The 22,645-nt window shown below is 42.0% G+C and overlaps 1 protein-coding gene across 2 annotated transcripts in view; it reads left to right on the forward strand.

The window, feature by feature from the left end:
- The first annotated feature begins 20,155 nt into the window (after positions 1 to 20,155).
- DCTN4 (dynactin subunit 4) overlaps positions 20,156 to 22,645 on the forward strand; it is a 32,826-nt gene continuing 30,336 nt past the window's right edge. The window contains exon 1 of one of the 2 annotated variants that reach the window (XM_006042017.3): positions 20,156 to 20,337. In XM_006042017.3, coding sequence (XP_006042079.1) covers positions 20,203 to 20,337 — 135 coding nt within the window. In that variant the 5' untranslated portion in view covers positions 20,156 to 20,202. The remainder of the gene's footprint in view (positions 20,338 to 22,645) is intronic. The other variant, XM_006042018.4, reaches the window with a different exon arrangement.

Below are 22,645 nucleotides of genomic sequence, written 5' to 3' on the forward strand. Positions count from 1 at the left end.
CTATTCTGTTAGGATCCCGTTTTATTCAATATGATGAAAACAAGAAAAATCTTTTTGAGATACACAAAATAAGATACAAGCAAACATATGAACGTATCACTTTTCTAGAAGAAAAGAATCTAGTTGTGATAATGTCAGTTCTCTTCAAGTAAATGTATACATTTTAAAAAGTTTTAATTTATATGGGCCATTGAGACTATATTAAGAATTGAAGTAGCAAAGAAATATGAATGTGTATGTAAGATTATGAGCATGGTTTTATCAACATAAAAGAGCAATTTGTCTTGAGGTAAAATAAATGACTGTGTCAGAATGTGAAAGATTAGTAAGAGACAAAATTTGAATGAGTACACTGTAGAAGTTCAAGGTAAAGAAAACTTTGTTTTCTATGGTTTATAATACCTACAAATAATAAGTCTCAAAAGAAGCAATGAAATACATTAAAACTTTTGGCAAAATTGGTTCTGCTTTAATGGGCTTGTTACTCATAAAACTTGTTAAAAAGCTCTTTGATGCCAACTGTTATATTAATACAAGAGTAGAATTTTATTTTTTTTCTCTATGTTAAAATTACAAACTTGTCTTGGACTATTCAGTTTGTGGGCTTCTCTTCTGGCTCAGCTGGTAAAGAACCCACCTGCAATGTGGGAGACCTGGGTTCGATCCTTGGGTTGGAAAATCCCCTGGAGAAGGAAATGGCAGCCCACTCCAGTATTCTTGCCTGGAGAATCCCCATGGACAGAGGAGCCTGGTGGGCTACAGTCCACAGAGTCGCAAGAGTTGGACACGACTGAGCGACTGAACCACCACCACCATTTAGTTTGTTCTCAGCAAGAGATAGTAAAAGTTAATTTTAATTTCAGTGTAATCTGCGCAGATATCAAATATTATATATCTAACCAGAAGAAACTGTCTGTACTTTCTGCTGACTTTGTCGTGCCCTTGATTATTTCAAAACGAAACAATAGCAGAAGTTCCTCATTTTTTTAACAGTTGAAGTTCCTTATAATTATACCTACAGTTATGTTTATTTAGTACCAGTGTTCCCTGGTAGCTCAGCTGATAAAGAATCCACCTGCAATGCAGGAGACCCAGGTTTGATCCCTAGATCAGGAAGATATCCTGGAGGACAGCATAGCAATCCACTCCAGTATTCTTGCCTGGAGAATCCCATGGACAGAGGAGCTTGGCAAGCTATAGTCTATGGGGTCGTAAGAGTCAGACATGACTGAGCATAACTAAGCAAGCAAGCACTGTCACTCTGGTTAATAAGTAGCCAAGCTACAACCATTCATTGTCCCCAGGCATCTGTGCTTCTGTTTTAAGCTATTGATGGTTCTTTGAAAATTCTTTTCAATATTACCTTCCCAAGATCTGTTTTGTAGCTTATAAAAATGTAAGTATTAATGTGTTTTTACATGTCAAACCATCTTTGTTGTTTTCTATTTAGGATGACTAAAATATCAAAGGCTTGGCCTCTTACCTTATAATCCATGGTTTGTCATTCACAGTCAGGAAGGATAAGAAAGTTACTTAGGTGTGTTTGATATGCTCTGTTTTCTTAATTGGCTTAATACTGTTGTAGGATACACATTATATATTAAGCCCACAAAATGAGACAAGCTGTTCCATCAAAAAAGGAAGTTCTCTCTTCCCTATGTCTATTTTTTGAAGTAGATTTATCAGTATCCCCATGTCCACAGTATATTCTTCCCTTTGAGGAAACCCTGACAAAGTCTGCAATCAGTAGGATTTTAGAATAAAATCAGTATTAGTTATTTTCTCAAATAAATTAACAGAGCCATCGGTCTGATCAAGATCAAGAGGTTTTGGCTTTCCTTGCATGCTTACCTCAAGCCTTCTACTGCATGCTTAAGTCTTCAGCCAAGGACAGTCCCAATGTCTTGGTGGGAAAGACTGCACCAGGCACCACTTCTCCATGCTAGCTGGCATTGCAGCCACAAGTAGATACCCATAGACTGAACTACAGCACTGAGGCAGGATCGCTAGGACTCTTGCTAGTCCACAAGTGAAAGCTTCATGGAAGTACGCTTCTGGTCCAAGATTTGTGAGTCAAGAATAAGTCATATAAGCCTAATAAGTTGATGAGGGGAGCATAATTGTGGACTGTGGTCATTTGTTGTAGAATATTGTCGTTGGACTATTTTTAATGTTTTATATTTGTTGTGCCTGTGAGAATAGCCTTTTTTCTCTTTTGCTTTCTTCCTGATCTCTCTAACCCCCAATATGGCAAGCTATGCTTATACAAACTAAAAGGAAATATTTAAAAATGATACTTCATTCTCACTGACCCCTTGGAATTCAAAAGTGAAGACTTTTAGTGAGCCCCTAGTAATTATTTGCAAAGAATAATGGCCAAGAATCAAAGAATCTGCCCTTAATCTCTATCAGGATGTAACTGAACAAATCTATTGCACAAACAAAGCCATTCAAATGGTTTTACTTTTGAGAAAATATGATCATGTAACCATTAAGGACCAGGAGTTGTACTTCCTTGTGGAAGCTAGACCATGAATCCTCCCAGGAGACTGGTCTGATAAACCTATTTTATGGCTTACAGAGCCCAGCATTATGCTAGTAAGATAGGAAGAAGTTCACTTGCTGGCAGGTCAGGAAGCTTAGCAAATGTTGGGGGCCTTGAGAAAAGATGAAGTCACTTACTTTTAGGGACTGCAAGTAAAATCTGATAGAGGTTAATTTCTTAGCTTTGGGTTTCTCAGGCTGGAATAGATGAGCAAAGAAGAGCAATTTTTAAATATCATTAAATTATAGAAAATACTACTTGATACAAAAGAAAACAGTAAAGGAGGAATGAAAGAACAAAAATGCATATGAGATATTTAAAAAATGAAATGGCAGGTGTACATCCAACTATACAAAAAGAGGCACTTTTATAATGGGCCAATCCATCAGGAAATTATAAACATATATGCACCTAGCCACAAGACCACAGATACACAAAAACATGACCAAGTGAGATTTATCCCAGAAATACGAGGTTGTTTAACATCCAAAAATCAATGTACTATGCCACATCAAGAGAGTCAAGGACAAAAATAACATGATCATCTCAATAAATACACATTGATTCAATTTCTATCAAAAGCCCAAGTGTATTTTTCACAGAAATGGACAAGCTTGTAAATTAAATTCATATGAAAATGCAAGGGACCTTAAGTATCCAAAACAATCTTTAAAAATAAGAACAAAGTTGGAGTATTCCCATTTTTCAATTTCAAAACTTACAAGGCTACAGTAATCAAAACAGTGCAGTATTAGAATAATGATAGGCATATAGATCAATGAAATAAAAGTGAGGAGTCAGAAATAAACCTTCACATTTACAGTCAAGTGTTTATAAGGGTGCCAAAACAATTAAGTGGGGGAAAGAACAGTCTCTTCAACAGAAGTGCTGAGACAACAGGATATCCTCGTGCCAAAGAGTAAAACTGGATTCCCACCTCATACCTCATACAAAAATTAAGTCAAAATGAATCAAAGGCATAAATGAAAGAGTTAAAACTGTGAAACTCTAAAAGGAAAACAGAGTAATTCTTCATGACCTTACAATGGAATATTACTCAGCAATAAAAAAAAATGAAGTACTGGTGCAGACTTCAAGATGAACCTTGAAAATATCATGCTAAATGGAAGATGCCAGTCACAAGGGACCTCATATTATGTGATTCCATTCACATAAAACATCAAAAACAAGTGAATCAATAGAGGTGGAAACATTAATGGTTTCCAAGGGCTCAGAGTCGGAGAAGGCAGTGGCACCCCACTCCAGTACTTTTGCCTGGGAAATCCCATGGACAGAGGAGCCTGGTGGACTGCAGTCCATGAGGTCTCTAAGAGTCGGACACGACTGAGCGACTTCACTTTCACTTTTCACTTTCATGCATTGGAGAAGGAAATGGCAACCCACTCCAGTGTTCTTGCCTGAAGAATCCCAAGGACGGGGGGAGCCTGGTAGGAGGCCATCTGTGGGGTTGCACAGAGTCAGACACGACTGAAGCGACTTAGCAGCAGCAGGGGTCAGAGTAGTTAGGGGGTTGAGGAGCAACATCTAAAGAAGGTGAGATTTCTTTCTGGAATAATGAAAATCTTCTAGAATTGATTGTTATGATAGTTGCACAGCTTTGTGAACATATTAAAAGCCAATGAACTGCACACTTCAAGTGAATGAAGTGTGTGATATGTGAATTATATCTCAGTCAAGTTAAAAATATGTTCGGAATGATAGTGGGTAATGAACATTCAATCCTAGCTTCTTGTGAAATCTCAAGCAGAAATCGGTCCTCCAGCTGTGGTAGTTGTTCAGCACCACGTGTTCTAGATTTGCTGACCACCATATAACAAGGAGTCTTCTATGTAGATGAGTCAGGTCAAATATCCCCAACGTATAATGAAACCAGCCATTTTTGTGATCATAAACAATTTTTAAAGTTTTTAGTCATAGAGGTGAACTGATGAAGTTACCCAGAACTCAGGAATAAATCAAAAGGATGACCAGATGTCCTGTCAACATCATTCAAGAGCATGGCCTAACAAGCTGCCTAAAGATCATCTGACTCTCTAGAAACACATATGTTTGTTTGATTTACTATTTACTGTTAATTAGGGTCCAGAGATTTATTAATTGTATAAAGTTAGATGCTAACTTGTAGAATGTTTGATAAGGTATAGTTTGTTTGTTTGGTTAGTTGGTTGTTTGGTTGGTTTGTCCAGTAGAGATGCAAATTACTCCTGTCTGATAGAAAAGATAACCCCCAAAGTTATGTTTTTACTGGCCTATGGGGCATTAACCAATTTTGCATCTAACAGCAATATTTTGTCAGCATTCTTTGTCATCTTATATTTCCTTTGTTTAAACATCTAAATAAAACTTTGATACATGCTTACTATATATATGAATACTTTTAGCATTTTCAAAATTATACCTGGACAAACTATTCAGAGAGGATACAGCACTAGGAATAGATCCTAGTTCTGGCACTTACTAACTATGTGACTTGGACAAAGCATTTACTGTCTATGAGTCTCAATTTTCCCTTCTTATAACTGGTAACACTGCTTATTGGTATACATCTGTTGCTCAGTCGTGTCCAACTTGTTGCAAACCCCTTGACTGCGGAACATCAGGCTTGCCTGTCCTTCACTACCTCACAGAGTTAGTGTGAGATACTAACTCTCACACTAACTCCGTGCTCTCATCCTGCTGCCCTCATTTCCTTTTGCCTTCAATCCTTTCCAGCATCAGGGTCTTTTCCAATGAGTTGGCTTTTCACATCAGGTGGCCAAAGTATTGGTGTTTAAGCTTCAGCATCAGTCTTTCCAATGAATATTCAGGGTTGATTGCCTTTAGGATTGACTGGTTTGATCTCCTCGCAGCCCAAGGGATTCTCAAGAGTCTTCTCCAGCACCGGTTAGAAAGCATCAGTTCTTTGGCGCTCAGCCTTCCTCATGGTCCAACTCTCACATCTGTACATAACTACTAGAAAAACCATAGCTTTGACTCTTTGGACCTTTGTCATCAGCCAAGTGATGTCTTTGCTTTTTAATATGCTATCTAGGTTTGTCATAGCTTTCCTTCTAAGGAGCAAGTGTCTTTTAAGTTCATGGCTACAGTCACTGTCTGCAATGATTTTGGAACCCAAGAATATAAAATCTGTCACTGCTTTCACTTTTTCTCCTTCTATTTTCCATGAAGTGATGGGATTGGATGCCATGATCTTAGTTTTTTGAGTTTTAAGCCAGCTTCTTCACTCCCCTCTTTGACCGTCATCAATAAGCTCTTTAGTTCCTCTTCACTTTCTTTGCTTTTAGAGTGGTATCATTTTCATATCTGAGGTTATTGATATTTCTGTCAGCAGTCTTGATTCCAGCTGTGATTCATCCAGTTCAGCATTTTGCATGATGTACTCTGTATATAGGTTAAATAAACAGGGTGACAATATACAGCTTTGTCACACTCCTTTCACTATGTATACATAGTGAATATAAATTATATATTCATCTATAGGTTTTTTCCTGAGCCCTAAAGTAGATGTTTTTATTGCCCTTTAGAGCACTAACCAATTCTGCATCTAATTTTATCAGTCTTATTTCAGCATTCTTTGTCATCCCATTGGTTGCCTGATACTATTTACAGTTCTTCCCTTCCTGAATTTTCAATAAACTAGGACACTGAATATATAAAATCAAAGGGAAAATTAACAATCATCTAATCCAATTCCCTCCTGTTACAGATGGGGAAACTAAACTGAGGCTCAGGAAGGGTGAGTGAGTTCCCAAGGACACCAGCTGGCAATTGTCAAAGCTGGACAGGAACCCAGGACTATCCTGATTGCATTGTATCATTCTGACACTCTGCACTATGATTTTGGTCAGAGTATGAGTTTAAGGTAAGGTAAGTGAAGTCGCTTAGTCGTGTCTGACTCTTTGTAACCCCATGGACTGTAGCCTACCAGGCTCCTCCATCCATGGGATTTTCCAGGCAAGAGTACTGGAGTAGATTGCCATTTCCTTCCCTAGGGGATCTCGCCAACCCAGGGATCAAACCTGGGTCTCCCGCATTGCAGCCAGATGCTTTACGTTCTGAGCCATGAGTTTATCAAGGCCCTAAGTTCAGAACTGTCTTTGCAATATTTTCCTTTCTATCACCAGCACTTGGTTCAGAATAATGTTCTCTCTGTTGAATGAATGACTGAAGGATGCTGAGAGGTCTGAAGTTCTGCCTAAAGGCAAAGTCCTACACTTGAAAACATATATTAGTCAGGGTTATCCAAACAAACAGAACCAATTGTGTGTGTGTGATAAAGAGAGATGGGGGGAAACAGGTTGATTTATTTTAAGGAATTGGCTCATATGATTGTGGAGGCTGAAAACTTCAAAATCTTTAGGGTAGAATAGCAGGCTGAAGGCCCAGAGGAAGTGTTGTTGGCAGAATTTCCACTTCTTCAGAGGTGGACAGTCTTTTTCTTAAGGCCTTCAACTGACTGCAGGAGGCCCACTCACATTATGGATGATAATCTGCTTTACTAAAGTCTACTTATTAAATTAGCAATCTCATCTAAAAAGTACCTTCATAGCAACACCAAGAAGTGTTTGCCCAAGTATCTAGGTACTATTGCCCAGCTGATGCACAAAATTAGCCATCACATTTGTGTTTACTTCTAGCCGTCCAGTCTCAAGGAAACCTTAACTAGGTAATTCTGTATGTACTTTACCAACAAAGGTCTGTCTAGTCAAAGCTATGGTTTTTCCAGTAGTCATATATGGATGTGACAGTTGGACTATAAAAAAAGCTGAGTGCTAAAGAATTGCTGCTTTTGAACTGTGGTGTTGGAGAAGACTCTGGAGAGTCCCTTGGACTGCAAGGAGATCCAACCTGTCAATCCTAAAGGAAATCAGTCCTGAATACTCATTGGAAGGACTGATGCTGAAGCTGAAACTCCAATACTGTGGCCACCTGATGTGAAGAACCGACTCATTGGAAATGAGAAACTGATGCTGGGAAAGACTGGAGGTGGGAGGAGAAGGAGATGACAGAGGATGAGATGGTTGGATGGCATCACTGACATGATGGATAGGAGTTTGAGTAAACTCCGGGTGTTGGTGATGAACAGGGAAGCCTGGTGTGCTCCAGTCTATGGGGTTGCAAAGAGTTGGACATGACTGAGTGACTGAACTGAACTGAGAATATAAAATTCCTCTCAGCTTCTAAAGCAGTCCAAAAAATACAGGATTATAAGAAACCAGGATGCAGAGATGGGGGGTTCTTGGAGGCCATGTGGACTCTGAGCAAAGCTCTAAGGTATACTGGGACAAAGAGAGCCACCTCGAGGGCCAGCCTAGACCCAGAATTTCAGCCAAGGAGAAGCAGTTCTTAGTTCACTCTAAAGAAGAATTCTTTTTGAGCTGTCTTAAAATGGAACAGAATGAGCTTTCTTGGGGTGTCATGAGCTCCCTACATTGGAGGTACACAAATAGAGGATTCCGTTGGAATGGTGGAAAGTTGGGGAGTCAGAGGGAAGTGAGTGCCCCATGGACACAAAGTAATGGGCATAAAACTGCCACTGAATCATACTGTATTCTGGCTTCTTCTGCTGGCTCTAACTAGCTTACAAAGTGATCTTCAGTGAGTCCCTACCCCTCTCCAGGTCTTTTGACCCCAAAAGGGTCGGGGGGAGAGATAAATTAGGTATTCTTTTAAGACACTTACACTTCCAAAATCCCTTTAAAGCTAAGACTCGCGGATCATAAGATGACCACAGTTTTGAGTTAAAAACATAGGCATGTGGGGTGATTCATCTCATTCCAGGTATGGTTGTGGCCTGGCTCAGACATAAACTCCCTCTTTACAGGCCCCCAGACAGCTCAATTCTTTCCAGAGAGTTCAGGCACTGGGCACCAGGATTCCTCTGATCACTGTGTTTCTCTGCTTCCCTTCCCCCTGGAAAAATTCTCAAGGTCTTTGTGCTCTACAGACCCTTGGGCAAAATGCCTTCTTACTCTGGGGAAGCCCCACTTGCTTGCTAACTATGAAAAGAAATACGCTTTTAGTCTGAAAACTAGATACAGGCATTTTTTAATTGACAACTTTTTTTTTTTTTTAACTGCAGCTGAAAGAACTTTCTGAACTAATGATTAGGCAAGAAGGTAAAATGAAATAACTCTCTCCAAATATGTGGAATTTGAGATAAAACAGGCTTCTGAGAGTACAGGAATAAAGAAAAGGAAATGAAAGTTTCTGTTTTATAGCTTTCAAGTGGAGTGGCGGTCATGTGGTCTCATTAATGTGGTTATTATTTGAATCAATTCTCATGGCTTAATTCCAGACTGTTCAATTATCACACAGTCATGTAGCTGAGAGAGAAGAGAATGCCTATTACTGGAAGATATCTCAGTCCAGTTGAACTAATTTTTGAAGTAAACTATGAGCTCAAGAAAAATACATGTAATAAAAGCCTTTGCTTTTTTTTTTCCTCAAAAAAGATTACTCACTTAAAAAACATTCCTTTAAGAGCACATACCATGTAGCTAGGATTTTACATGCATCATACCACTTATTCCTTGCAACAATTCTGTTGTGAAAATGTCAGTACCCTCAATGTTATTAACTTAACCTCCCAAAGAGTATAAGTTCACTTATCTAAGATAACCCAGCCACTAAGTGGCAGAACTGATTCTAAATGCCCTGCACCAAGCTGACTTTTACTGAGTTAAGTCCTCTCTGTGCCTCTGTTTTCTGCTGCATGTACTGGAGTAATTCCTGCCATGGTTAATGCACAATCAGACCACTAGATGCATGATAGAGGAAGTGCAGTGATAGAGGAAGTAATTGTGAGACTCAAAAGGAAAAGCAGTTTTGAAAGCAAACAGTGCTACTAAATTTTACAGAGTATTGGTAAATATAGTTGTTGTTCAATCACTCAATCGTGTCTGACTCTTTGAGACCCATGGACTGCAGCATGCCAGGCTTCCCTGTCCTTCACCATCTCCCAGAGTTTGCTCTAACTCATGTCCATTGAGTCGGTGATGCCATCCAACCATCTCATCCCCTGTCATCCCCTTCTCCTCCTGCCCCCCAGCCCTCCCAGCATCAGAGTCTTTTCCAATGAGTCAGTTCTTTGCATCAGGTGGCCAAAGTATTGGAGCTTCAGCATCAGTCTTTCCAGTGAATATTCATGACTGATTTCCTTTAGGATTGATTGGTTTGATCTCCTTGCTGTCCAAGGGACTCTCAAGAGTCTTCTCCAACACCACAGTTCAAAAGCAGCAATTCTTCAGTGCTCAAGTCTTTTTTACAGTCTGGCTCTCACACCTGTACATGATATTGGAAAGACCATAGCTTTGACTACATGGATCTTTGTCAGCAAAGTGATTACCTAGTTACTTTGGATATGCATGTAAGTTTTATTTGTCCCTCCAGATTCACCCTTCACACACTTCTCCACTCTGTGTTGTATATGGGGAGGGGCGTCTCTACTGCATCCAGCCCCTGCGGCAGACCCTGTTGATGCCCTGCCCAAAACCTTCAGACTTCACCCTCTTCCATTCTCTGCAGACTTCCAACTGCTACTGTATCTGCATCTTTGTGTCTGAGGGCTTTTCCCAGAACCACACAAGGCCAATCTGCTGGCCTGGCATTCTATACATACCCAGGAATTAATAGTCATCCCCAGGAACAGCTCTCAACCAAAGACTTTAGAGGTATAAACGCCCCCACTCCCTCACCCTTTGGTGGAGTTCTGTAACAGCAGAAATGATGAGACCCTTATGAGGCGTGCATTTATGTCATTTTCCTGAGTTGCTCTGTGGGACTCAGCTCCAGGCACCCACTCTGATAGTTGGTTTAGTATAACACAGTCTTCCTGGCTACCTTCTCTTCCCTGCGTCACTTCCTCCCTTCTCTACTAGTTTTCCCTGAACCTCTCAAATGAATGACTTTTACTTATGCCTTTATTGCATAGTTTTCTAAGGGAAGCCAAACTAACATAGGTTTCCCTGATGTCTTCCTGCTAGATTTAGCTGAGAGAGAAGCACCAGCAGGAACTGAGGTGTTTTGCATTCTACCCTCCCAGTTGGCATGTCAATGCCTGGCTGGGTCCTGGACCGACAGGTCCAACTCCTGTCAGGGGGCCTTCTTCACAGAGTTCTCTCTGTCTCGAGGTGCCAACTAGTGCTTCCTCACCTTATTCCATCAGGCATCAGGCTGTAACAGCTGCTTACCTCTACTAGCCCTGGGGTACTACAATATTCCTTACCCTCTGCCCTACTCACACTTTTGCAAGTAGTTGCTTTATTCAGCTTTTCTCAAATTCCAAGTTAAGTCCACAATCTACTCCAACTGGTACCATGTGTAGTCTAGCAGGTTTGATGACGTCTGAGTTTGACCTCAGGAGTGTTCGTGATGAGGATACATGTGAAGGCACAAGGTGATGAGACAAGGATGGTGGACAGGACAGAGATGGAACGACAAGTCGCAGTGCAAAAAAGACTAACTGTTGTAGTGGGAAAGGAAGCTGGTTATGTTATCTATTCCTGTGTGACAAAGTATCTGAAAATGTAGCAGCTTATCAGAAGAAAAAGAAGGCACTAACTTGAAAAGAGATCTGCACCCCTGTGTTCATTACAGCATTATTTACAGTAGCCAAAACAAGTATCCAGCCATGAAGGAAAGGATGAGAAAAGTGTGATAGATATGTATGTATGTTCTTCATGGCAACATGAAGAGTTGTCACGAGTCCGTTGGCACATTCAGTTGTAAAGAAAACAATTTCTAGACTCTTAAATTCCTACCCTAGACAGTATATTAAAAAGCAGAAACATTACTTTACCAACAAAGGTCCAAATAATTAAAGCTATGGTTTTTCCATTAGTCATGTATGGATGTGAGCGTTGGACCATAAGGAAAGCTGACTACCAAAGAATTGATGCTTTTGAACTGTGGTGTTGAAGAAGCCTCTTGAGAGTCCCTTGGACAGCAAGGAGATCAAACCAGTCAATCCTAAAGGAAATCAGTCATGAATATTCACTGGAAAGACTGATGCTGAAGCTGAAGCTCCAATACTTTGGCCACCTGATGCAAAGAACTGACTCATTGGAAAAGACCCTGATGCTAGGAAAGATTGAAGGCAGGAGGAGAAGGGGATGACAGAGGACGAGATGGTTGGATGGCATCACTGACTCAATGGACATGAGTTAGAGCAAGCTCTGGGAGTTGGTGATGGACAGGGAAGCCTGGTGTGCTGCAGTCCATGGGGTTGCAAAGAGACATGACTGAATGACTGAATTGAACTGAACTGACTTCTTTAAAAGACGTACCTGAGTTTCTGACAGGTAGGTTCTCCTTCCCCATCTCCTCTTTCTCAACAGCCCTTCTCTCATTTTATAGAAGAAACACAATCCTCTTTCCCCTTTACTCCCAATGTGGCTGAACTTGGTGCATTGCCCCAGGGGGCAGAAACCTCTGAGCACTAAAAAACTGGGCCAGCCAAAACAAGGGTGTTGATACGGAAAAATGAATGACTCCAATCTCTGCCTTGCAGGAACTTTTGCAACACAAGTGGTTGCTAATTCTTTGCTTTCAACAAAATTGCTGAAGTGACTAATGGAATTGTCAGTTAATGAATCATGAACATTAATTTCTGAGGATCATGATGGAATTTTTGGTACATAACTCAGAGGAAAGCAGTTTTTGGTACATAAAGAATTGTGTGACAGTGCTGTGAGAAAAACTTTTCATTTCTTCCTACCTATTCATGTGAACAAAACTTCTTAACATTTACATTTTTCAAAAATGAAAGAGTCAAAATAAAATTGATAATGAACCCCATCTCAAAAAAAAAAAATTAGCAGCTTAAAACAACCATTTATTATCTCACAGTTATGAGTGTCAGAAGTCCAGGAGCTGCTTAGATAGGCCGTTGTAACTCAGGGTCTCTCAGGAGACTGCAGTCAGGCTATCAGCTGGGTTTGTAGTCATCTCAATACTTGACTAGAACAGGAGAATCCACTTCCAAGCTCACACACTAGTTGTTGGCAGGCCTTGCTCCTCACTGGCTCTTGGCAGAGGCTTCAGTTCCTTACCACGCAAGCCTCTTCATAGGGCTGCTCACAAAACAGCAGCTTGCTTATCCCAAACAAGAGAGGAGAGAGCACTGTACACAGCAAGAGGGCACCCGCATAGAAAGCACAGCCTTTCAGAAGGTAACCTCACAAGTGTCACTGCCACTTTTGTTGTATGCTGTTGGTCGCACAGACCAAACCTGGTACAGTGAGGAAGGGGATATACAAGGGTATAATACCACTGAAGGACAAGGTGCAGGCTGGCTTCTACAGGTAGTCAAAAGTAACAAAATAACCCATTGAGCTTCCCTGGGAGGGCAGAAAGAGTCTCTGATGCAAAGCAACAGCTCAAAAGTCTAAAAGAGCTTCCCAGAAATGAGCTGTAAGAGGCACTCAAGAGGCACAGATGAGAGGGTGGGAAAGCCTGGAGATCCCAATCGTCCAAACATAATAAAGGAAAGCAGCTCAGTGTTCACTGAGTAAGCCGGAGATGTGTGTAACTTCAGACAAACTCTTCCTCCCTCTGGAACTGTTTTCTCACTTGTAAATGAAGAGACTGGGCTAAACTCTGTGGCCTCAGAACAAATGCTTAGGTAGCAATTTATCATGTTCTGTCATGTCGCTTTAATTTTCAACACACTTTACTTCCACGATGAAGGGCAAAACTTGTTTGGAAGAGCTCTTGGCACCATTGCTAATGGGTTGGGTGCTCCCACACCAGCTTCCCATTCTCAGCCTGAGCTGGAGCTCTAAAGATCTGATTCATGAGTTTGGTAATGGGCTGGCTCCTTCTCTGGGCCTCTTGTGAAATATGCTTTCCTGTGTGGCAATCATCATGTTTTGTGACTTGGAACACAGTTAACTAGAGACCAAACAAACTAGCTTTATCTGCTTCCTTTAAACATAAAACTGTCTAATCCTTTCCGTGATGCTTTTTTGTTTTGATCTCCGGCACAAGAAACAGAGAGTCTTGATAATTGCTGAGGAAATAATCACCCAGCAGCTGAGTTTGGCCAAATCATGAAATGGATTTTCCCCAGCCCAACAAGGACATCTCTGATGAGACTCCAAATTACCCTTCATATGCCAGTCTCTATACACGTCTTTCCAGAGTTTGGCATCAGGAAATCCTGTGAGCTTTACTTCAAAATATAGTCAGAATCCCTGGTCCATAACACTGTTGCCTGTTGCTTGGGTCACTGCAGTCATCTCCAGACTGAACCCCCGCTTCTATCCTTGTTCCTCTGAAGTCCATTCCCAAAACAGCATCCAGAGTGACACTTGTTAAATGTACTTTAGATCACATCACTGCTCTGTTTGAAATTCTGTAATGGCCCCCTACATCTTTCAAAGCAAAATCCAACGTCATTAAAATGCCTTCAAGGTCCTACACGAGCTGCATGCCTATACCTCTCCCCCTTGCTCACTCCTTCTCAGCCCCACTGCCTCCCTGCTGTTCCTCAGTTAGGCCTTAAAACTTTGCTCAGACTCTGGCCGGAAACCTCTTTCCCCAGATGGCCACCTGGTCCACTCCCCACCTCCTTCAAATCTTCGCTCCCATCTTACCTTCTCACGAGCCCAACCCTGACCACCCTATTTAAAATTGTGACCAGCCTCCTTCTCCTCTTTCTTCCTTTACCTTCTTAAAGAAGTTACTTAAAGACCAAAAAAAAAAAAAATTTTTTTTTTTTTTTAAATTTAGAGGTTTCAGATAGTTGAAGATTGTATTACTGAGTTAGGCTGGAATCTAATTTTCAATTCTCTTTTATTCAATTCAAGCAATACACTGGCAGTCTCCTAGAAGCAAGCTTTAGGGTTGGAAGGTGAACTGTAGAGACATGGAAGTCCAGCTAAACGTGCAAAGGGTATAAAGTTGGAACAGGGATCTGCATTTGAGCCCTAGCTTCACCTCTAACGCCCTTTGGGAATCTGGGGTGGATCTCTTCCCTTCTCTGGGCTTCAGCTCTCCATCTTGAAAATAGGGGGAGAGGATTAATTAATCTCTAAGGTCACTTTCCTTTTCTCCTTTGCTTTTCGCTTCACTTCTTTTCACAGCTATTTGTAAGGCTTCCCCAGACAGCCATTTTGCTTTTTTGCATTTCTTTTCCATGGGGATGGTCTTGATCCCTGTCTCCTGTACAATGTCACAAAGCTCCATCCATAGTTCATCAGGCACTCTATCTATCAGATCTAGTCCCTTAAATCTATTTCTCACTTCCACTGTAAAATCATAAGGGATTTGATTTAGGTCATATCTGAATGGTCTAGTGGTTTCCCCTACTTTCTTCAATTTTAAGTCTGAATTTGGCAATAAGGAGTTCATGATCTGAGCCACAGTCAGCTCCTGGTCTTGTTTTTGTTGACTGTATAGAGCTTCTCCATCTTTGGCTCCAAAGAATATAATCAATCTGATTTTGGTGTTGACCATCTGGTGATGTCCATGTGTAGAGTTTTCTCTTGTGTTGTTGGAAGAGGGTGTTTGCTATGACCAGTGCGTTCTCTTGGCAAAATTCTATTAGCCTTTGCCCTGCTTCATTCCATATTCCAAGGCCAAATTTGCCTGTTACTCCAGGTGTTTCTTGACTTCCTACTTTTGCATTCCAGTCCCCTATAATGAAAAGGACATCTTTTTTGGGTGTTAGTTCCAAAAGGTCTTGTAGGTCTTCATAGAACCGTTGAACTTCAGCTTCTTCAGCATTACTGGTTGGGGCATAGACTTGGATTACTGTGATAGTGAATGGTTTGCCTTGGAAACGAACACAGATCATTCTGTCGTTTTTGAGATTGCGTCCAAGTACTGCATTTCGGACCCTTTTGTTGACCATGATGGCCACTCCATTTCTTCTAAGCGATTCCTGCCCACAGTAGTAGATATAATGGTCATCTGAGTTAAATTCACCCATTCCAGTCCGTTTTAGTTTGCTGATTCCTAGAACGTCGACGTTCACTCTTGCCATCTCCTGTTTGACGACTTCCAATTTGCCTTGATTCATGGACCTAACATTCCAGGTTCCTATGCAATATTGCTCTTTACAGCATTGGACCTTGCTTCTATCACCAGTCACATCCACAACTGGGTATTGTTTTTGCTTTGGCTCCATCCCTTTATTCTTTCTGGAGTTATTTCTCCACTGATCTCCAGTAGCATATTGGGCACCTACCGACCTGGGGAGTTCCTCTTTCAGTATCCTATCATTTTGCCTTTTCATACTGTTCATGGGGTTCTCAAGGCAAGAATACTGAAGTGGTTTGCCATTCCCTTCTCCAGTGGACCACGTTCAGAAAACTAAGATCATGGCATCTGGTCCCATCAATTCATGGGAAATAGATGGGGAAAGAGTGGAAACAGTGTCAGACTTTATTTTTGGGGGCTCCAAAATCCAGGCAGATGGTGATTGCAGCCATGAAATTAAAAGACGCTTACTCCTTGGAAGGAAAGTTATGACCAACCTAGATAGCATAATCATAAGCAGAGACATTACTTTGCCAACAAAGGTTCGTCTAGTCAAGGCTATGGTTTTTCCAGTAGTCATGTATGGATGTGAGAGTTGGACTGTGAAGAAAGCTGAGTGCCGAAGAATTGATGCTTTTGAACTGTGGTGTTGGAGAAGACTCTTGAGAGTCCCTTGGACTTGCAAGGAGATCCAACCAGTCCATTCTAAAGGAGATCAGTCCTGGGTGTTCTTTGGAAGGAAATGATGCTAAAGCTGAAACTCCAGTACTTTGGTCACCTCATGTGAAGAGCTGACTCATTAGAAAAGACTCTGATGCTGGGAGGAATTGGGGGCAGGAGGAGAAGGGGATGACAGAGGATGAGATGGCTGGATGGCATCACTGACTCGATGGACGTGAGTTTGAGTGAACTCCAGGAGTTGGTGATGGACAGGGAGGCCTGGCGTGCTGCGACTCACGGGGTCGCAAAGAGTGGGACACAACTGAGCAACTGAACTGAACTGAATGTCACTTTTGGCTCTGTAGTTCCATGACTTTGCCCTTATCTCACTCTCACTGAGAGCTATGAACTTCTTGTGTCAGTTGCAAGTTCTCAGGGGTGAGTGGACAAACAAGCAGGAGTAAGGGATCAGTGGCACAGAGAGTGCATGGCCATGAAGTATCTCTTATGAGCCAGCACCTGAGGGGCCTGCAGTCTGCCTTCAGCACCAGCAGCAACTAGGCAATGGCTGCAGTGTTTAACCTGAAGTCACCTCTGCAAACTTTAGCCAAAAGAGGATGCCATCTCAGCTCCCTGCATCCTCACCAGAGCACAGAGGAAGTGTTCCCTGCTGCCACAAAGTAGCATTCGGAAATTTGGAAAACTCAGCAGTGGCTGCAGGACTGGAAAAGGTCAATTTTTATACCAATCCCAAAGAGAGGCAATGCCAAAGAATGTTCAAACTACTGCACAATTGCACTCATCTCACACACTAGCAAAGAAATGCTCAACATTCTGTAAGCTAGGCTTCAACAGTATGTGAACCGAGAAATTCCAGATGTTCAAGCTAGATTTAGAAAAGGCAGAAGAACCAGAGATCAAATTGCCAACATCCATTGGATCATAGAAAAAGCGAGAGAATTCCAGAAAAACACCTATTTCTGAGAGACAGGAATACCAGACCACCTTACCTGCCTCCTGAGAAATCTGTATGCAGGTCAAGAAGCAACAGTTAGAACCAGACATAGAACAATGGACTGGTTCCAAATGGGGAAAGGGGTACATTAAGGCTGTATATTGTCACCCTGCTTATTTAACTTCTATGCAGAGTACATCATGCGAAATGCTGGGCTGGATGAAGCACAAGCTGGAATCAAGATTGCCAGGAGAAATATCAATAACCTCAGATATGCAGATGACACCACCCTTATGGCAGAAAGTGAAGATGCCCTAAAAAGCCTCTTGATGAGTGTAAAAGAGGAGAGTGAAAAAGCTGGCTTAAAACTCAGCATTCAAAAAACTAAGATCATGGCATCTGGTTCCACCACTTCGTGGTAAATAGACGGGGAAACAATGGAAATAGTGACAGACTTTATTTTCTCGGGCTCCAAAATCACTGCAGATGGTGACTGCAGCCATGGAATTAAAAGACACTGGCTCCTTGGAAGAAAAGTTATGACAAACCTAGACATCATATTAAAAAGCAGGAATATTACTTTACTGACAAAGGTCCAAATAGTCAAAGTTATGGTTTTCCCAGCAGTCACGTATGGATGTGAGAGTTGGACTATAAAGAAAGTTTAGCGCTGAAGAATTGATGCTTTTGTGTGGTGCTGGAGAAGACTCTTGAGAGTCACTTGGATTGCAAAGAGATCAAACCAGTCAATCCTAAAGGAAATCAGTCCTGAATATTCACTGGAAAGACTGATGCTGAAACTGAAACTCCAATACTTTGGCCATCTGATGCAAAGAACTGACTCCTTGGAAACGACCCTGATGCTGGGACAGACTGAAGGCAGGAGGGGAAAGGGATGACAGAGGATGAGATGGTTGGATGGCATCACCAACTCAATGGAAATGAGTTAGAGCAAGATCTGGGAGTTGGTGATGGACAGGGAAGCCTGGAATGCTGCAGTCCATGGGGTCACAAAGAGTCAGACATGACTGAGTGACTGAACTGAACTGAAATGGTTAGTCCACCAAGCAGAGGAAGTGAGGGGAAGGGGACAAGCCTTGGTTAGGCTTGAGATATGCTTGGGAAATTCCTGTTGAAGCCAAGCAGAGAGCATTCTAGAGATGTGAAACTCATGTGTCCCAAATGGGAATGATGCAATCCCAGCAAACTTCCAGGGCAAAAATGAGTAGGCTATCCATTAATGTTCCACTTTTTTCTAAAAAGAGAAGAAAGCATTTGCTTTCTTTTTAAAAGAGCAACTGGTTTCCTACTCAACTGTAAATATGAATGAATTGACATAGTATGCGAGGAACTGCATTTGTGGAATCAGAACACAAAATACTACTCTGCCAGGAGTGAGAAAACCTGGGGCATGTTCCTTTGACTCTCAGGACTTCATTTTCTCTATTTGAAAGTTACAAGGATTGAACTAGGATCTTTCTAGTATATGATAATTCTCAGTTACCTGGTCTACTACCCCAGGAAGCAATAGCATGCATCAGCAAACTCCAACCTGTGGCTGTTGTCTGTTTTGGTAAAAACTTGCCAGCACCACTGACGCAGGCTGGCCCTGTGAGCCTCAGAAATTAAGCCAGGTATCCTCCTGTGACTCACTTTCCCCTTCTGTTCCCAGTGCCTGCCTCCCATGCCAGTGCCTGGGCCTTGCTGCTTCTCAGGGCCCAGGCTGGTAACTACCCTATGCATTAGGGATTCTGCTACTGGTGACTACTAGTCACAAAGCAGAGGAATCTCAGTCTGCCCCAGTTATGGCCAAGCTTTCCAGGGAGAAGAGAAGAGCACTGGGATCTCACTGTCCTGCATTGTGAGATAAAAATAATGATAGCACCTGTCTTCTGGAGTTCTGGTGAAAATTAAATGAGACTACGTAGTTTTGACACAGTGTCCTGCATTCAGTAAGTGCTCAATAAACGTTGACTATTATTACTGTTCAGTTCTATTTCTTCTCAGTCACCAACTCTATCAGACAGGTAGTAATACAACACTGGGCTTCCCTTGTGGCTTAGCTGGTAAAGAATCCACCTGCAATGCAGGAGATCTGGGTTCAATCCCTGGATTGGGAAGATCCCCTGGAGAAGGAAAAGGCTACCCATTCCAGTATTCTGGCCTGGAGAATTTCATGGGTATAGTCCATGGGGTTGCCAAGAGCTGGACACTACTGAGCGACTTTCACTTTCAATTCTAGTATAAAGAGAAAAGCAGTAAACTGAAGCAGGTAACATGGGCTCCAGTCTCTGCCAGCCTAGCTGTAAGTGGTCATTTTACATGTCTAAGCCTTAATGCATGCACTAGAAAAATGTAAATGACACCTAGCAACACTATTCATTGATTTCATTGCTTCATTAACATCCACAATATAGACTTGGTTCTAATGCTAAATATGGAAAACCAGGAAATGAGATATACCTTCTGCGTGCAAGAGCTTGAGCTAAGAAACTACAAAAGAGATAGTATCTGTGAAAGTTTCCTATAGGTCAATAGTAAGATTGTCGGAGGGGAAGTGCTGGTGTGCACTCTTAAGTTTCTAGTTTCCAAGAAACTCTGTCTCAGAAACCCTCCATATAACTTCTGGAGATTTGTTTGGAAAGTGAGAGCGGGAGAGGCAGTTTTAAATAAAAGAGCAACCTTCCTGTTAGAAATGAAGGAAAGAACAGTACTGAGTCTGTCTGGATTTGATCTGCGATTCCACATCTAGCAAAACAATGGTCTGAGTTCCGTCCGGGCGGTTGACACTCACAAAAATGCCGGAGGGGGACGAGCTTGGGGAGTCGAAGTTGGGAGGACAGGCCCCAACTTGGGGGAGAAAGCTGGTATCCCAGCTGAGCATGCGCATTTTGACTTTCGTCCTGCGCAAAGCCCCACTTGCTCGGAAAGCTTACGTCAAAGTCTACGTTGAAATACGTAAGGAAGGAAGCTAGGAAAACGCCGGCCCTCGGGTCACGTGATGCGACGGGAGCGTCGTTGACTCCTCCCCCACAAGATGGCGTCCTTGCTGCAATCGGAGCGGGTTCTGTATCTAGTCCAGGGAGAAAAGAAGGTTCGGGCCCCGCTGTCTCAGCTTTACTTCTGCCGCTATTGTAGCGATCTGCGGTCGCTGGAATGTGTGTCTCACGAGGTAATGCAGTCGTCCCGTGAAGAGTGTGTGTGTTGGGGGATGGGGGAGGCGTTCCCCCTAGTCACCGCGACCAGCGGGGAAGTTCTGCCAGTTGGAGGCGGGTAGTCATTTTCCTAGCATGCTGATTGGCTTTGTCTTCCGTCACTCTGTTTTGTCTGTGATTTAATTTGCTTATAATTTGTCACTTGGAAAGGAGGAGCGGCCTTGGGTGGGGCTGAGCGGCCTTTCTGTTCTAGCGCGTCTTCTGATTGGACAAACTAGACTTTGGGGACCCTGGCTATCTGCTAGGGGGTTTGGTAATTGGGCAGGTTTTGGGGGGTAAAGATGGTGGGGGTGCTTAGTTAAGGCCCCTTGAGGGGCGAGATACGGTCTTCCCAGGATTGATTGAGGTAGTGGGAAAGTCCGCGGTCGTTCTCATCCAAGCGCCTCCTATCCTGGAAGTTCTGCCTGTCCCTCCTTGGGCAGAAACCCCGCCTTCTGACTGCCTTGTTCTGTTTCCTGGCCCAGCCCAAGGCCTGCAGCAGAGAAGAGGGTTGGGATGGAGTGAGCTAAGAGAAAAGCGTTTAGAATCGGATCTGTTGTTTAAGAAGCTCAAAGTATTATATTTATGGCGCTTCTCCTGGGGGTACATTTCTGTCCTTCACTGATACAAGTGGGCGTTGGAGGTGGGATTGCCCGGAATGTAGAAGACCCCACCCTGAGGGGGAAATCATCAACGAATAACAAAGCCCCAAAACGTGTGCAGCACTTGGCACGTGTTCATTCAGTAAGCTTTGGGGATTAAAAGACGGGTTAAGACATAAATCCTGCTCTTGAGTTACTTGCAGGCTCCTGAAGGAAAAGCTGATTAGTATTAATAATACATAGTTTCTGCTTATTCAGTACTTTCTGTATGCCATGTGCTTTATATAATCTCCTTTAATCATTCTACAAACCAACAGAATAAATACCTTTTTTTAAAAAAACCACTTTACCGTTTTAAGGGGTTTCATGGTGGCTCAGTCTGTAAAGAATCCGCCTGCAGTGCAGGAGACGCTAGTTCGATACCCGGATGGGGAAGATCCTCTAGCGGATGGCATGACAACCGACTTACGTATTCTTACCTGGAGAATCCCATGGACAGAGGAGCCTGGTGGGTTACAGCCTAGGGGTCGCAAAGGGTCGGACAGGACAGAAGTGACTGATGACTCTTGTACTTCACAGTTAAAGAAACACACATAATGTTTGCATTATGTCACACAGCCAGAAATTTGAGGAAGGAAGGAAGGACCAGGATTTGAAACCAAGCAGCCTGATTCAATGGACTTCAGTCAGGATCCCTGGACTGTTAAAAATGCTTATGAGAATATGTCCTATACTATAAGCCATTTTACACATTATTAATTACAATTTTATTGAGAATATTTTTCATACTATTCAGAATAGTCAGAAAAAGCAGTTAAGTAACACAAGGGAAAAAGAAAAATCAATGCTGTATTATATACAGCATTTGTTTTTCTCTATTAGCACTTTGTATGCTTATCCCTTTGGCAGGTCCTTTGTCTCTATGATGCCTCCCTGTCCCAGCTTCACCTCCAGAATTTACTGATTAGATTCTCATTTGGTGATCAGTAGGGAGCTAGTTTTCATAATCTGTAAGGACACCATCAGCTAGGACATCAGTCTGTGACTGTATCTTTTATGGACTGGTGTGCACCTGTGAAACCGAAGCCATTAGGGTTTGGGGAAGGATGATGCCAATGAGGGCTGAAGCAGTCCAGAAAGTTCTAATGGGGAGCCTGGAATTGGAGCTGCGCTTGAAGGGAGGACCATAATTCAGAAAGGAACAAAAAGAAATGAATTACATTTTGCCTTTTATGATAAGTAAGTGCAAATATAAGTTAACAGTACTGTATTTGTGTTCCTGGTGACTATTTGAGCAGCAACTTTATCAGTGAATTTAATTTTTATACTGTGTTTTCGAGCTAAATACAATAAGACTATCTTGTTAACTTAGTAGTTTAATTTGCCATTTAAAAATCTCTAGTTGGTTGGCTATAGCTGACTTTGTAACTGTTAGTTTATACTTTTCTTCAGTGAACATGTAATAAATATATCAGTAACTAGAGAACTTTTAAAATCTCTCTTAACTATTAAAGTGTAGTCCAGTTATTGCAGTCCTGTAAAGCTAGATTAGATAAAAGGATATTTGATCACAGCTTCATAAATTGGATTATGTGTTAATCTATTTAGATTATCATAGAGTCTTCTTTAACATAAACATAGTTTAACATGTCTAATACATAAAACCCTGGTGAAAGGGAATAGG

This window comes from Bubalus bubalis, chromosome 9 (assembly GCF_019923935.1).
Source record: "Bubalus bubalis isolate 160015118507 breed Murrah chromosome 9, NDDB_SH_1, whole genome shotgun sequence".
Classification (NCBI taxonomy): domain Eukaryota; kingdom Metazoa; phylum Chordata; class Mammalia; order Artiodactyla; family Bovidae; genus Bubalus; species Bubalus bubalis.